Source organism: Periplaneta americana, chromosome 9, assembly GCF_040183065.1.
Source record: "Periplaneta americana isolate PAMFEO1 chromosome 9, P.americana_PAMFEO1_priV1, whole genome shotgun sequence".
NCBI classification, from domain to species: Eukaryota; Metazoa; Arthropoda; class Insecta; order Blattodea; family Blattidae; genus Periplaneta; species Periplaneta americana.
Window position 1 is genome coordinate 62,083,991 of NC_091125.1, and position 13,899 is coordinate 62,097,889.

The 13,899-nt window shown below is 36.9% G+C and overlaps 1 protein-coding gene across 1 annotated transcript in view; it reads left to right on the forward strand.

Annotated features, from left to right (window-relative positions):
• LOC138705586 (lysosomal acid glucosylceramidase-like) overlaps window positions 1-12,517 on the forward strand; it is a 34,301-nt gene extending 21,784 nt beyond the window's left edge. The window contains exons 8-12 of the mRNA XM_069834189.1: window positions 1,936-2,173; window positions 4,328-4,475; window positions 7,139-7,316; window positions 10,076-10,423; window positions 11,490-12,517. Of these exons, the coding sequence (XP_069690290.1) occupies window positions 1,936-2,173; window positions 4,328-4,475; window positions 7,139-7,316; window positions 10,076-10,423; window positions 11,490-11,598 (1,021 nt within the window). The 3' untranslated portion in view covers window positions 11,599-12,517. The remainder of the gene's footprint in view (window positions 1-1,935; window positions 2,174-4,327; window positions 4,476-7,138; window positions 7,317-10,075; window positions 10,424-11,489) is intronic.
• The last annotated feature ends 1,382 nt before the right edge of the window (window positions 12,518-13,899 follow it).

Genomic DNA, 13,899 nt, shown 5'->3' on the forward strand with positions numbered 1-13,899 from the left:
TCCCGCAGAGCGCAAGTCGCATGAATTTTCACCTCTTCGGCTGACCCAAACCGCCGTCCCTTCAGTAGGGATTTGATCATTGGAAATATGTAGAAATCTGCTGGAACAAGATCTGGAGAAAATGGTGGCTGTGGAAGGACAGATATTTTGTGTTGTGCGAGGAATTCGCTCACCAAGAGCGACCGATGTGCTGGGGCATTGTCATGATGGATAACCCAATTCTGTCCTTGCCACAAGTTGGGTCTTCTTCGTCGTAATGCAACACGAAGACGCCGAAGAATTTCAAAATACGCCTCTTTACTGACAGTTCGACCCTCAGGAATAAACTTGAAATGTACGAAACCCTGGACATCGAAGAACACTTCAAGCATTACTTTTCCTTTTGATCGATCGGCACGGAATCTCTTTTGCCGTGGTGAGCCGGGAGATTTCCACGTTGAAGACTGCCGCTTTGGCTGCGGGTCGTAAACACCATGTCTCGTCACCCGTGATCACTCTGTGCAAGAGAGTTGGATCTTAGTCCACGCTGTCAATCAGGTCTCCACTAACCAGTTGCCGCTGTTCCCGCTGCTCATATGCTAGGCTTCTTGGAACAACGTACTAACGCACACGTTACATTTTCAAATCATTGTGGACTGCACAGAACCATGCGAAATGCATAACAAAGTAGCCACATCAACTATTGACTGTCTGCGGTCTCGTCTGAATTCTTGTGCAACTCGAGCTATCATTTCTTCCGTTTTTGCCTATCTGGGTCTTCTTGAACGTGGATCATCATCCGTTGAAAGACGACCACTTGTGAAGCGCTTGTGCCACTCATACACTCGATCCGAGACATTGCTTCTTCTCCATATTCTTGGCGTATGAGTGCAAAAGTCTCAGTAAATGTTTTACCGAGTTTAACACAAAATTTAATGTTACCTCTATGCTCTTTCTAGTTCATTTTACTACATGTACCTACACGTCTTCACTAAACGAAGCGGAAAGCTGCACTGTATTACACGTCTTCACTAAACGAAGCTGTCCAGTGTCCACACCTGTGGAGTAACGGTTAGCGCGTCTGGCCACGAAATCAGGCGGCCCGGGTTCGAATCCCGGTCGGGGCAAGTTACCTGGTCGAGGTTTTCTCCGGGGTTTTTCCTCAACCCAATACGAGCAAATGCTGGATAACTATTGGTGTTGGATCCCGGACTCATTTCATCGGCATTATCACCTTATCTCATTCAGACGCTAAATGACCTAAGTTGTTGATAAAAGTCGTAAAATAACCTACTAACCTACTAAACGAAGCTGAGAGCTGCACTGTATTTCGATTGGTTTCCGGCTACGTTAGTCTTCCCCATTCTCACGCGCAGCCGCACTGAATCTATACGCCTGGAGAGTAGGTCACATACCAAACGGATAAGGCAGAGAAGTTGCCTATAGAGCTTGGCGATGCCACCCGAATTTCCGGTACTTTCTGACTCTACTAGTATAATACTGCTACTAGATTCATGGAGTGGACAAACTGTTAAAAACATTTTTAATGACCCTAAAACAAATACGCTTTTAAATAAAAAGTAATTCAACGCAAATAATTCCTCCCAAAGACCACAAGGTTTTTAGGCTTGTGCAGTCACTTGACGTTTACTTTTTCCGGCAGTATAAAATTGTAATTCGGGGAATAGAAGACTATTTCAGACACAAAATTATAATTGAAGATAGTACAGAAAAATAGTACAAATGATAGAGTCTTTATAATAAAATTATATTCTATTGTTTATCATCAGTTGTTCCCCTATTTGTTATTTTGCTTGCATTTAGCGCATGAATAGCACATCTACGTCCTTGTTTACCTTATCTAATGGAGTCAATGCTGCCTCTTTAATCACAAAGCATTTTGCAACTTCATTAGTGATAATATAAAGTGAGTTTCTGTTTCAATGTTATTTTCAGATTTCTAGACGCCTATAAACGTTATGGAATCAGGTTCTGGAGTCTAAGTCCTCAGAATGAACCATTTTTCGGGAATCTGATTTTCTTTGAAGACATTCTTATGGGATGGACTCCAACTGAAATAAAAAGTTTTGTGGTACAAAATCTTGGTCCAACATTGTACGCCAGCGGCTATGGAGATATTCAGCTCATAATCCATGACGATCAGAGGGCATTTTTTCCTTTGTGGTTTCACGCTGTAAGTAAGAAAGTTGTGCTTAAGACACAATCACATTTAAATTAAATTTGAAGGAGGGGTAAATACTTTATGTACATCATCCTGTAGGTTTTATACGTGTCTAGATATCGAACATTGTTTATGCAGTTTTAAAAGTCTTGATCACTTTAAGAAAATCTCTCAGACCAACTGTAACAATATTAAAATCTGACATTTTTTTATTCAAACATCAGAGACCTCTAGTATCAAGAAGATATGCAGAGACATCTCTCTGAGCAAAGCGAAGAATTTTGACAAGGATATATTGTTACCAAGTTTTGACTGGAACCCTCTTTATTCAGAAAGTTGCCTGGTCTTTTACGTGTATTTCATCTATGCTAGAGACCTTCTATATTTATTTGCTTTCAGAAGGAATCCCCTGCGGTGGCTGAGTGGTCTCACCCTCAGCCTGTCACACACCCAGTCCGGGTTCGAGTGCCGATTAGGCCTGGAATTTTTCAACGAAAAATCCAGTGACACTTGTGGCAAGGTCGCAGTTTGGGTTTTTCTTCGGGTTACTCTGTTTCCCCATATTAGGCATCTACATAATTCCGTTAACATTTCTCCATCCCGTCATCATCCAATAGCATTCTCCGAACGCCGGCTGGTGTCGCAGGGGGGAGCTGGCCCAGAAACGAGTGGGTTTATCTACTCGAAACCTGGGAACGCAGCGAACCTTAGTGTAGTCGGCGGGTATAGATTTGGGAATGCGCCTAGCTTGAAAATTAGAGGAATAGATCTTGGAAAGCCGCATTGCTGAGTCATACTTGAAATTAATCGTTCTCGTTTGGGTGTGAATCTCGAATCCAATGGATGTGTAAGATATGATTTCCTACTCTTATAACATTATTTACATTATTGTTCATTCATTCTCCTGACGCTACAGTCCATGAAGGATCCTGGCCTCTCCTACAGCTCTTGTCCAACCTTTCTTGTCCACAGCACACCTCCTCCAATTCCTTATTGCCAGCACAGGCACATTTTGTCTCTATCATCCATTCATCCATCTCTTCCTGGGTCGCTCTTGTTTCCTCTTGCCTTCTGGGTACTGAACAAGGGTCTTCTTGGAAACTCTCTCCTCTTGCATTCTCACAGCATGACCCAAGTAGTAGCTACTTTACATTACTGTAATAATACTACTATCGTGTGGTGCATAGGTTTTAGGTTATCGAACTCGCATCTGGAGATTTGCAAATGCAAACGCGGCTACTTTAGATTAAATTTTCGACGAACACACGATTTCAAAAAACACATTTAAATTCCGTGTTTAGGCTATATATTGACATGAAAAAATATAGAAATCAATATTATAAATGATCACAACAAAGTGTAACTGTTTTATGTACATTTGTGCAAAATTAATTACTATATTTAAACAAAACATCTTACCGCCACTTAGTGTTTAAGTTACACTTGACCTGAGCAACCGTTGCATATATCACTGATAACCATTAACCTTACAACGAAAAAATAATTTGTTCTATATAATGTGATATCAAGAAGTTATTTTCGGCATAATATTAGTCAGTTTTTGGTTTGTTGTACTCTACTTTTTATTCAAAGCTACTAGAAGAAAACTGTTCACAAGCAGTATTTACAAGTTATTTTATTGTGGATTTGTTCACGCAAAATATAAGAATTTATACTAATAACAGTAATAATAACGATAATGCTTTTAGTTCTGCAGTAACTATAAACATAACAAATTAAACTTTTGTTAAATCGATTTTAATTGTGGGCTTCAATTTTTAAAAGAGAAGGTGAAGATTAAAACAATACAGACTGGTTCATTAAAACTGTTTCCTTTGGAACAGTAACATTACGATACCTAAACACTTGCCAGATAGTCGCTAAGTTTATTTATAAATATTTTCCACTTACTTCAGCACAAAAAATATCTAACCGCCATTTTACAATATCAAATGTATTACACCAGAATAGGAAGCTAATCATGACACTACCGCTTACCCAACAGCTTATACGTAATTATGGTAGGAAAATTGCAAAGAACTTTCTTCGCTTAGAACAAGATGGTTCCAAAATTCTAGTAAAATAATTGCTAGTATTTAATATGTAAATATATAATGAGAAAATGTGAACTATTAAACTGCTTATCCTAATGTACATTTCTTTTAGTTGGCAGATGAAAAGCTGATGGACTATGTATCAGGATTCGCTTTCCACTGGTACTTGGATCGCTATTTCATCTCTCCGCCAAAATATCTCGACTATATTCATCGAAAATATGAGAAGAAATTCCTTCTATATACGGAAGCATCCATTGGTAAATATAAACTATAAACTTGAACACACTTCTTTCAGTGTTAAATTAATAGTTCATAGTATTTTGTTGTTTAATTCGTAAATAACTCTTGTACACATGTAACTCTCATCTAAATCAAATTGTTGAATTCTTTGTAAGTTCATGCATATGTATATACACTTTTTGCTGGTTGAGTGGAAGAGAAGGCCTTACGGCCTTAACTCTGCCAGCTAAAATAAATCATTATTACTATTTATTATTACTTCATTTACTGGGCTCATTAATACTTCACATGTTATACAGAGTATTTTTCAGTCCTTCAAACAAATTTTGAGGAGAAAGTATCAGATTGTTTCGAGATAAAGAACCAACAGTCGCCGGAACCTGATTCGGCGTGTAACACCTGGAATGAGAAAATCCTGTCATACACGCCTATCTAGCTCCTTGTAGATTACATCTGCCATGAGCTCATTTCCTTCACGCATTTGCTCTTAACATTTGAACCAATATTGTACATGGCTGTGTGATAGGACTTGATATACTACTCCCCAGAATAAATTAATGGTAACCTGAACAGAGCATTTCTGGAAGACGTGCTTCTTGAGCTACTGAATATTATGCATCCAGTAATCCAAAGCGTATGTCATGTCCTTGCAGCATAACTTAATGCAGCGTCAGCACATTTCGCCGTCGACGCTACAAATGACCGCAGCCTCAGAGAAGGCGCACAACTCTGGCGTGTACCACAGTCCATAGTGCGAAGCTTCACATTTTTTCGAGTTGCCCATGATCAGCATTTTGAACATATACTGTAAATATTTGTCAAAGATTAAATAAACTCCAATGAAATTACTGGTACTTTATATCAGCGGCTATTATAAGATCGAAATCATTTTATTATTTATACATAATAAGAAAGTTGTATAATCTATGAGTTTCCTATAGCTGTACATTCTGATACTTCCTCCCAAACACGCTTGTAAAACTTCTTGGTAGAATTCGGAAACGTGCTGTATAATGCGGTAGACTATCTACTAATAATAAATAACTGTAACTTATGATCAAAATAGTAATTTAAATCATGGTAAAGACTTAATATGGCTGCCCGCTATGATGCGAAATCAATTGGAAACTATTTTCTAAGCAAGAATAAGTATACAGGATGTTTCAAAAATACGGGGCATAATTTCAGGTATGTATTTCCCACATGTAGACAATCAAAATAGTTCATTACAACATGTGTCCGAAAATGCTTCGTTTCCGAGTTATGGCCTTCACAACATTGAAATTCTCCGGAACGTTTTTCTTTCCGCAGGTCGTTGTCATTACAGAAGATGTTCAAAATGTCCACCTCCTGCTTGAATACAGACCTCACATCGATGTCTCATTGACCTGCGAACACGATCCCAAACTCCTGGAGTATTGCGTATGTCCTCAGGACATGCCACAATTCGATTCCGAAGGGATTCCAAATCAGGCACCGGAGACGAATAAACCAATGATGTTAAATGGCCCCACAAGTAGAAATCGAGAGGATTCAGATCAGGTGAGCGTGGAGGCCAAGCAATTGGGCCACCTCTACCTATCCATCGATCAGGAAACCTTCGATCCAAGTACCGGCGAGCCGTACGATTGAAGTGTGCAGGAGCGCATCATGCGAGAAGTGAATGTGTTGCCGATTGATCAGTGGAGTGTCTTCTAAAACATGAGGTATGGTGTTTTCCAGGAAGTTTGTGTACGCCTGCCCCGTAAGTCTGTTTACAAGTACATGGGGTCCAACTAATCGATCACCAATGATACCGGCCCACATGTTGAGGGAGAACCGCACCTGGTGATGAGATGGAACAGTTGCACGTGGGTTTTCATACGCCCATACATGCTGATTGGGGAAATTTGTTATGCCATCTCGTGTGAACTGTGCTTCATCTGTAAATAATACTAAGGCAGGAAAGTTCGGATTTACACCACACTGCTGCAAGAACCACTCACAGAACCTAACTCGTGCAGGGTAATCTGCTGGTGACAGGGTCTGTACACGTTGCAAATGATAAGGATACAATTGATACTCTTTCAACAGTCTCCAGATAGTCGTATGAGGAACATTGACTTGCAATACTACCCTTCATGTGCTGATAGAAGGAGTCATGTTCACAGCCTCCAGAATCTCCTCCTGTACTTCTGGAGTTGTAGATCTTGGTCGTCCCCTTCCCAAACCAGGCGAGTTAAATTTTCCATACTCGCACAGACGGTAATGGAGACGTACAAATGTCTTCCGATCTGGACATTGTCGCTGTGGGTACCTCTCCTGGTATAAACGACGAGCCAGCGCAGCATTGCCGTCCGCCTTAACGTACATGAAGTGTATCTCTGCCAGCTCTTGATTTGAATACATGTCGCACAGTCCAACATCTACACAACACTGCATGTAACCTTCGCCTCGGAATGAACTGTCAGAGTGCCCTCTTAATGTCTCCTTTGACGGCAACGACCTGCGGAAAGAAATACGTTCCGGTGAATTTCAATGTTGTGAAGGCCATAACTCGGAAATAAAGCATTTCCGGACACATGTTGTAATGAACTATTTTGTTTGTCTACATGTGGGAAATACATACCTGAAATTATGCCCCGTATTTTTAAACACCCTGTATAGGCTAATATTAATTATTTCTATGTTCTTGTTCCAGTTCCATTTCCGTTTCAACCTGCCGTTCGTCTCGGAACATGGAGAAATGCTGAAAAATATGCAGAAAGTATCTTAGAGGTTTTTGAGTATATCAGTAATACAGTTAATTACGGAATGGGCGCCATAAATAGCAATATTTTTATAGTACATTGCTCTAATAACAACCTGTTAGAAATCCAGTAGCAGCGCTTCGATTCCAGGCAAGGGAGTACACCAGCAGTCATTAGCACAGTGCAACCTCGGATAAGAGATGCACTGGCGTGCATTCTTGGCTGCTGGCGGATATGCTTTCTACCTCCCCTTCTGCACGACGGTGCATATTCCGATACACTTCTTACCCTTTACCCATTTCAGCGAGTGCCGACGACCATTGGAGCAAACATTTATTCCCCTCCCAATGGGTTTGGGCGAATGTTCCTTGTGTTTGAGTAGGTACAATAAAAGCAAGTTCCTGTTCGCTTGCAGTCGGTCAATTCAGCGCGAAAGTTCCTCATTTGTAATCATATGACATTGACTACAGCAGAAGCTGGCTCAAAACTTTTTAGCATTCCGATAAGCTTTTCAGAATTAAAATATAATTCTTTCCCCTCGATTTAAAATAAAATATTTCTCAATATCAGCGTATATAAAATTAAATGGGAACTTTTAATTGCTGCTGCAGTTGAAACGCTGTTTAAAAGGCAGGAAAGAAACAATTGCTTTGCAGACATGTGGCTGAGACATATATGAAGGAAATTCATGAAGATATGACAATGTAAAGCAAGTACTGGGCTATAACACATACAGAGTGTGCACCATCAGCTATATCTCTGGCTTTTCACGTTGGATACCCGCGTTCAAATTCCACGTAGTCCAAGTGAAGTTTTTGTACCCTAAAGTAAATAAAGACTGTGTATCTAAAGGTATCATCGGGGCACTCCCGATTTCTGCCATGATTCTACCATTTTCCTATTCACTATTAAACATAAAACAAAATATGTCCTCTTTTCTCCTTACTTTATTAGATTTAACATTTTAAAACTAGGCTGTAAGTCTATTCAAACCACTGTCGGAACATCTCTTTCTTGGCCGGTCTATCTTCTATCTCCTCTTGGTGACTTATCCCTTGGTGTTTTCACTAAGCTTTTGTCATTCATTCTAGTTATGTGGTTTATTGACTGAATTTTACACTAGTCCCTTATTGTATCGTTCCTGATATGATCTCTGCGTGTTTTATTTAATACTCTTCGTAATAGTTTTATTCAGTAGGAAGAAAAGAAATGTATTTATGTGTTCTGCATTTCATTCTTCAAGGAGAAATATAGCCAGCGGTTTCAAAATTATAATTTTACTGTACAAAGAATTCTGTTTGGTGCAAGACGAAGCATATATCCGACGGTTGTAGAATTCTTTAAACACCTTGGCATACAACAGCATGCACTTTGTTCCATTTCTGAAATGGTCTTAGACTTTATTGTAATTTTGCACCTTCACATATACAACAATCTGAAATAATAATATTGATTACAAGTTATCTCTATTCATTTTTAATTGTTAATTCTGTTTATAATTTGCAATTTTTGCCACAAGTTATTTTTATTTTTATTTTTATTCTTTAAGAATTGAATGGTAAGCTGTGGTTTTAAACAAATTAAGAACATATAAAGCAGCTCCATTATTATGAGTTTCTATCTTGATTTTGCAGTTTCTGATCTGCAGCTATAGTTTCTACAGCGTACGTAAGGAGAGAACCACAGTTTTTGTTTCTATTCGTAAGAATGTAGGCTATTGCCCCATATATTACTTCCTAGAGCTCCGGATATTTTAAGTGCTTGATAGATGTTATGACTTATAACATAAGTTATATTGTTTTCTAACACATTATTATAGTCATTCACTATCTCAACTAGCTTAAATATATCTTATGTCTTGATTTATGATTCCTTTTGATTCATTCACTTCTTTAAAATAAACTCCATAAACAAAATAGTAATAATATATACAAATATATTTAAAAAGTAGGCCTATTTATGCACTTTGTAAACAAAACACTATTTAAACTATTGCCAACCTCTGTTAAAATTCTGCGAAGAAATACTAGATACCCTTGGAATAAACGTTACCATACACCGTGTCCCGCTTCGAATGTATTCAATGCTCAGACTAATACCTACAGGAATGCAGAACGTAAGCTTAATACTGATATTATAACATTACAATATTGCCTTATGAATTTCTTTAAAATTCAATTTTAAATTATTTAAAAATTAGCATTTTTTTACAATGGTGAATATGTGAACTATTTTTACCTGTCTGTCATGTGTTCCAAATCATCGTTGATTAATTCCGGTATGCTTAAGACAGTGTCCACTTCTAGTCTAAATCTTGCCAGAAATTCTTCATCGTCATTCTCATTTCATACGTCAGCCCTATTATGCCTTATTTTCTTTTGTTTCCGCGTTCCCAAACATATATTAATAGTAATTCACAATCAGAATCAGAGATTCATATCTAATTTGGCTGCCATTTTATAATTTATTCTCTACATAACAATTTAACAGAGGTTGAAAGTATGGAATAGCTTATTCGGAAGATATCCTCCTAATAATGCACTATTCCGAGTTCGTACAACACATTTCTCGCGTAACTATGGAATAGAGGGTAAGCGGTGCAAGGAAATATGCTCCATCGTGCAGAAGGGAGAGATAGAAAGCGTACCCGCCAGCAGCCACGGGTGCACGCTGATGCTGTAAGAGATCTGCGGGTAAGAGACGCTAGCTCAGGGTGCACTGTGCTGACGACCACTGGCTTAAGACAACACAAAAGAAACCTAACTAGTCCCAATTGGAGGAAGGTAGATCTTGATCCTCTTGTCGCGAATCGAAGTCGAATATTCTGGACATCTAGTTAAAAATACTACCACTTGAGCCACAGAGGTCACAAAGTATACGTGACGAATGAAATCATTATGGAAACAAAATTATTTTAACCTTAATGTATGGTTACTAACACTAATTTCTTGTCAGGATGTTAACCACTGGGCTAATGGATGGATGGACTGGAATTTAGCACTGGATATGAAAGGAGGTCCTAATTACATCAACAATGCTCTTGATTCGCCCATTATTGTGAACTCTACGGCTGACGAGTTTTACAAGCAACCTATGTTTTATGCAATGGCACATGTGACAACATTTGTGCCCCCTGGTTCACAAAGAATTGCGATATCTGACTCCAATAGGAAAACAATTAAAAGGGCAGCGTTTCTTACAGATGAAGGCAACATCGTTATTGTAATCCTGAACAGGTCAGATATAATTTTTTATCATCATATCTTATTATAATTTGATCAATTTCAGTAAAATTGTTTGTATTATTTATACCCTTAAGGCTGGTTCACAATAAACCGGGAACAGAAACGACAACGAGAACGAGAACGGAAATATTGTTAAAATAAATATATTTAAATGTGAGCATTCATAATTAACTATTGTGATTGCTCACATTTAAATACATTTATTTTAACATATCCGTTCTCGTTCTCGTTTCCGTTCCCTGTTTATTGTGAACCGGCCTTCACTTGTAACGTTTCGTCACATGCTTTGAAAAGGATAACAATAACCGGAATAGTGAAGAGACTCAATGTCCTCAGAACAAAAATCTTCTGGGACTGAAACTTGCAATCCCTGTCTCCCTCATAATAACACAATGCTCTTATACAAAATTCAAGAAATTATGCGTAAACAATAACAGTATCACTAAAGATATGCTGTTACATTAGAAATTCCACCAAAAGACACCAACATATGGCCTACACTTATCACGCAAATATATACAACTAATTATTATTGTATAAATTGTAAAAAGTCGCTTCAAAAGCAGATTAAATCAAATTTGCTTAAACAAGTCAATTGATTATCCAACAAATTTGATTTATTTCGACTTTAATGTTTCCCAAATTTAACAAATATATAGGCTAAATAGACATTAAAATATTATCATAAAAATCGTCAAACATATAAACAACAAAATGTTTTCTATCAGAAGAAATTTGACGTACTTCAGCTGAACATAAATGTTACGCGAACACTGGACTAAATCACAGCCAGTGTTACGGGCCAAGGTTATACAACTTCGTTTTGATAATAAATTATGACCTAGGTAAAATTTTTATTTCAATAAATTTAAGATGAAAGTAAAGCAAATTGTTTAGCATTCGACCTCAACTCGCCAAATAGGCCTATCTTGCTACCACCAATCCCATCGACGTTAAATAACCTAGTAGTTGATACGACGTCGTTAAATAACCAACTAAATAAAACACCAAGTAAGTGTCATAGTATTATTTTTATTATTATGTCTTTCTTTTACAGGGATTACCAGAAGGTACACTGCGTCATAACCGATGAATACCATCGTTACATCCGAATTCTCATCCCTGCGCATTCAATACATACGATCGTATACAAAAATTTAAAATAATATTACGTACTGTAAACAAAACTTGTATATTTTACTAGAAAACTCGTATATAAATAATATTATCAAAAATGTATTTTGTAAATTTATTTCTCTTCAAAAACAAACAACTAACATTATTGTGATACTATGATATTAAATTTTTTGTTCCTTTTGTAAAATTTTGAAATTACGACAAATACACTTTTAATGTGGTCACTATTCAACAATGTTCATGAATTAATTCTTTAAATTTAATTAAAATAGAGCAAATTATTAACAAACAATTGTATGAACAAATTTCATGAAGGAACTGTTCTTCTTTCATTAAACATGTTTTGGGATTACTGTTTCTCATCATCCGTAATTAGCAGTAAAATTAATATTATTACTTAAATGAAGGATTGCAAAAATGTCTTAATGAACATAAAAATCTAATTATTTATTACAATTAGACGTGATACAAATTAAAATGTTATTTTCGGTTAAAACTGTTAAAATTGCTACGAGAATAATTTAAAATCTCTCATCTTATTAACATATGAATTTGTCATAAGTACAGTGATATTGCATAAGATTGTCTAAAGTGGAATGGACAACGATACAATCTGGTTTGACTCACCTGATCGACGATCAGATGATGTCGTGACTGACGTGATTTGAACGGACTGTTGCGTGATTTGTGCGAGGGATTATGTTGATTCTGTTACTACGTTGTTCAGATTCTAACGTGATGAATTGGTCAAATAAGATATTTTTTTCATTAATGGCTTTTTCGTTGAGATTACAAGGATTTATATAATCATCTTTCTATATTCGATTGATTACAAAATTTGTAATATATTCCTTTTCTTATTTCTCCTATTTTAGACAATCTTACGACAAATTCATAATATATTAAATTATTCTTAAAGCAATAAACTTTTAACTGAAAATAACATTGTAACAAGATATTCATGTTCATTAAGACTTTTTTCAATCCACCCATTTCCAGCATACTAGCAGAAATATTCATACACAATATAGAACAAACATATATACTAAACAAAGACAACAACAAACACTCAGATAACATCATATATTGGCACAGATACGTAGATGACATACTAATACTATACAAAGGAAACAAAAGACAGATCCAAAACCTACATCAACACATAAAAAAATAGGCTACACCCAAAACTACACTACACATTAGAAATTGAAAACAACAAATTCATAAATTTTCTAGACGGGCGTACTGGAATTGGTTCCCAAATCTGTGAATCGGTTCCCGGTTCGTCCCAAAGCTATACCCGAATTGGTTCCAGGTTGATTTCATCTATGTACTGCAATTGGTTCCCGCGCTAGATTAAGCCAGAAAACATTTCCTCTCCCATTTTATACAAACTTAGGACTGTCAACTACTGTCTACGGTAGTAGGTAAGTTAAAAATATTTTGTGCTTGGAGGACACGCTGCGTCGAATAACTTCATAATTTTATTTAAAGTTGCAATATCACAAGTATCGTGGTTATTTCGAAGTTGCATTCCATTCTAATATCTGAATCAGAAAGTTTCACGGAACACTTACATTCTCTTTTAACACAAGTATATATCTTTCCACACCACCAGATAATGTTTTCTGAAAACTAACATTTACCACTAAGAGTGTCTTCCTCTTTTCACCGAGCATAGTAGTGAAATCCATCATTAAGTGCAAAACGGCTGTCCTGGACTTCCACTGCCACTACTCTGATAATCACTGAAACTTATGATTGATATTTATATTTTAACGTATATAAAGCCGCGGGTCGTGATTGAATATAAGTGGCGTTATAGGCAATAACAACTACCTCATCCCCGTTGTTGATATTTGGACACTATCATTACTCTGCTACATGATCAATTAACATCCCCTTCCCACACAGCCTTGGAACCTACTCGTGTTGTTGATATTTGAATATGGGGAACCTACTCACGTTGTTGATATTTTGTTTGGGAACCAACTGAAGAACAGCGTTCTAGACATCGCAATAACAAAAGTCGACAACAAACACACAATCAAAATCTACAGAAAACCCACAACAACAACAATAACAATAACAACAACACATACACAACACATCCAATCATTCAACACAACAAAAACAAGCTGCATTCCGAACAATGTTACACAGACTACTCAACATACCAATGAGCCAACAAAACTACAAAGAAGAGCTAAACACAATCAAATACATAGCACAAGAAAACGGATACAACTCCAACATAATATATAACATAATAAGAAAAACAAAACTTCACAATTAACTATTATGAATGCCCACATTTAAATACATTTATT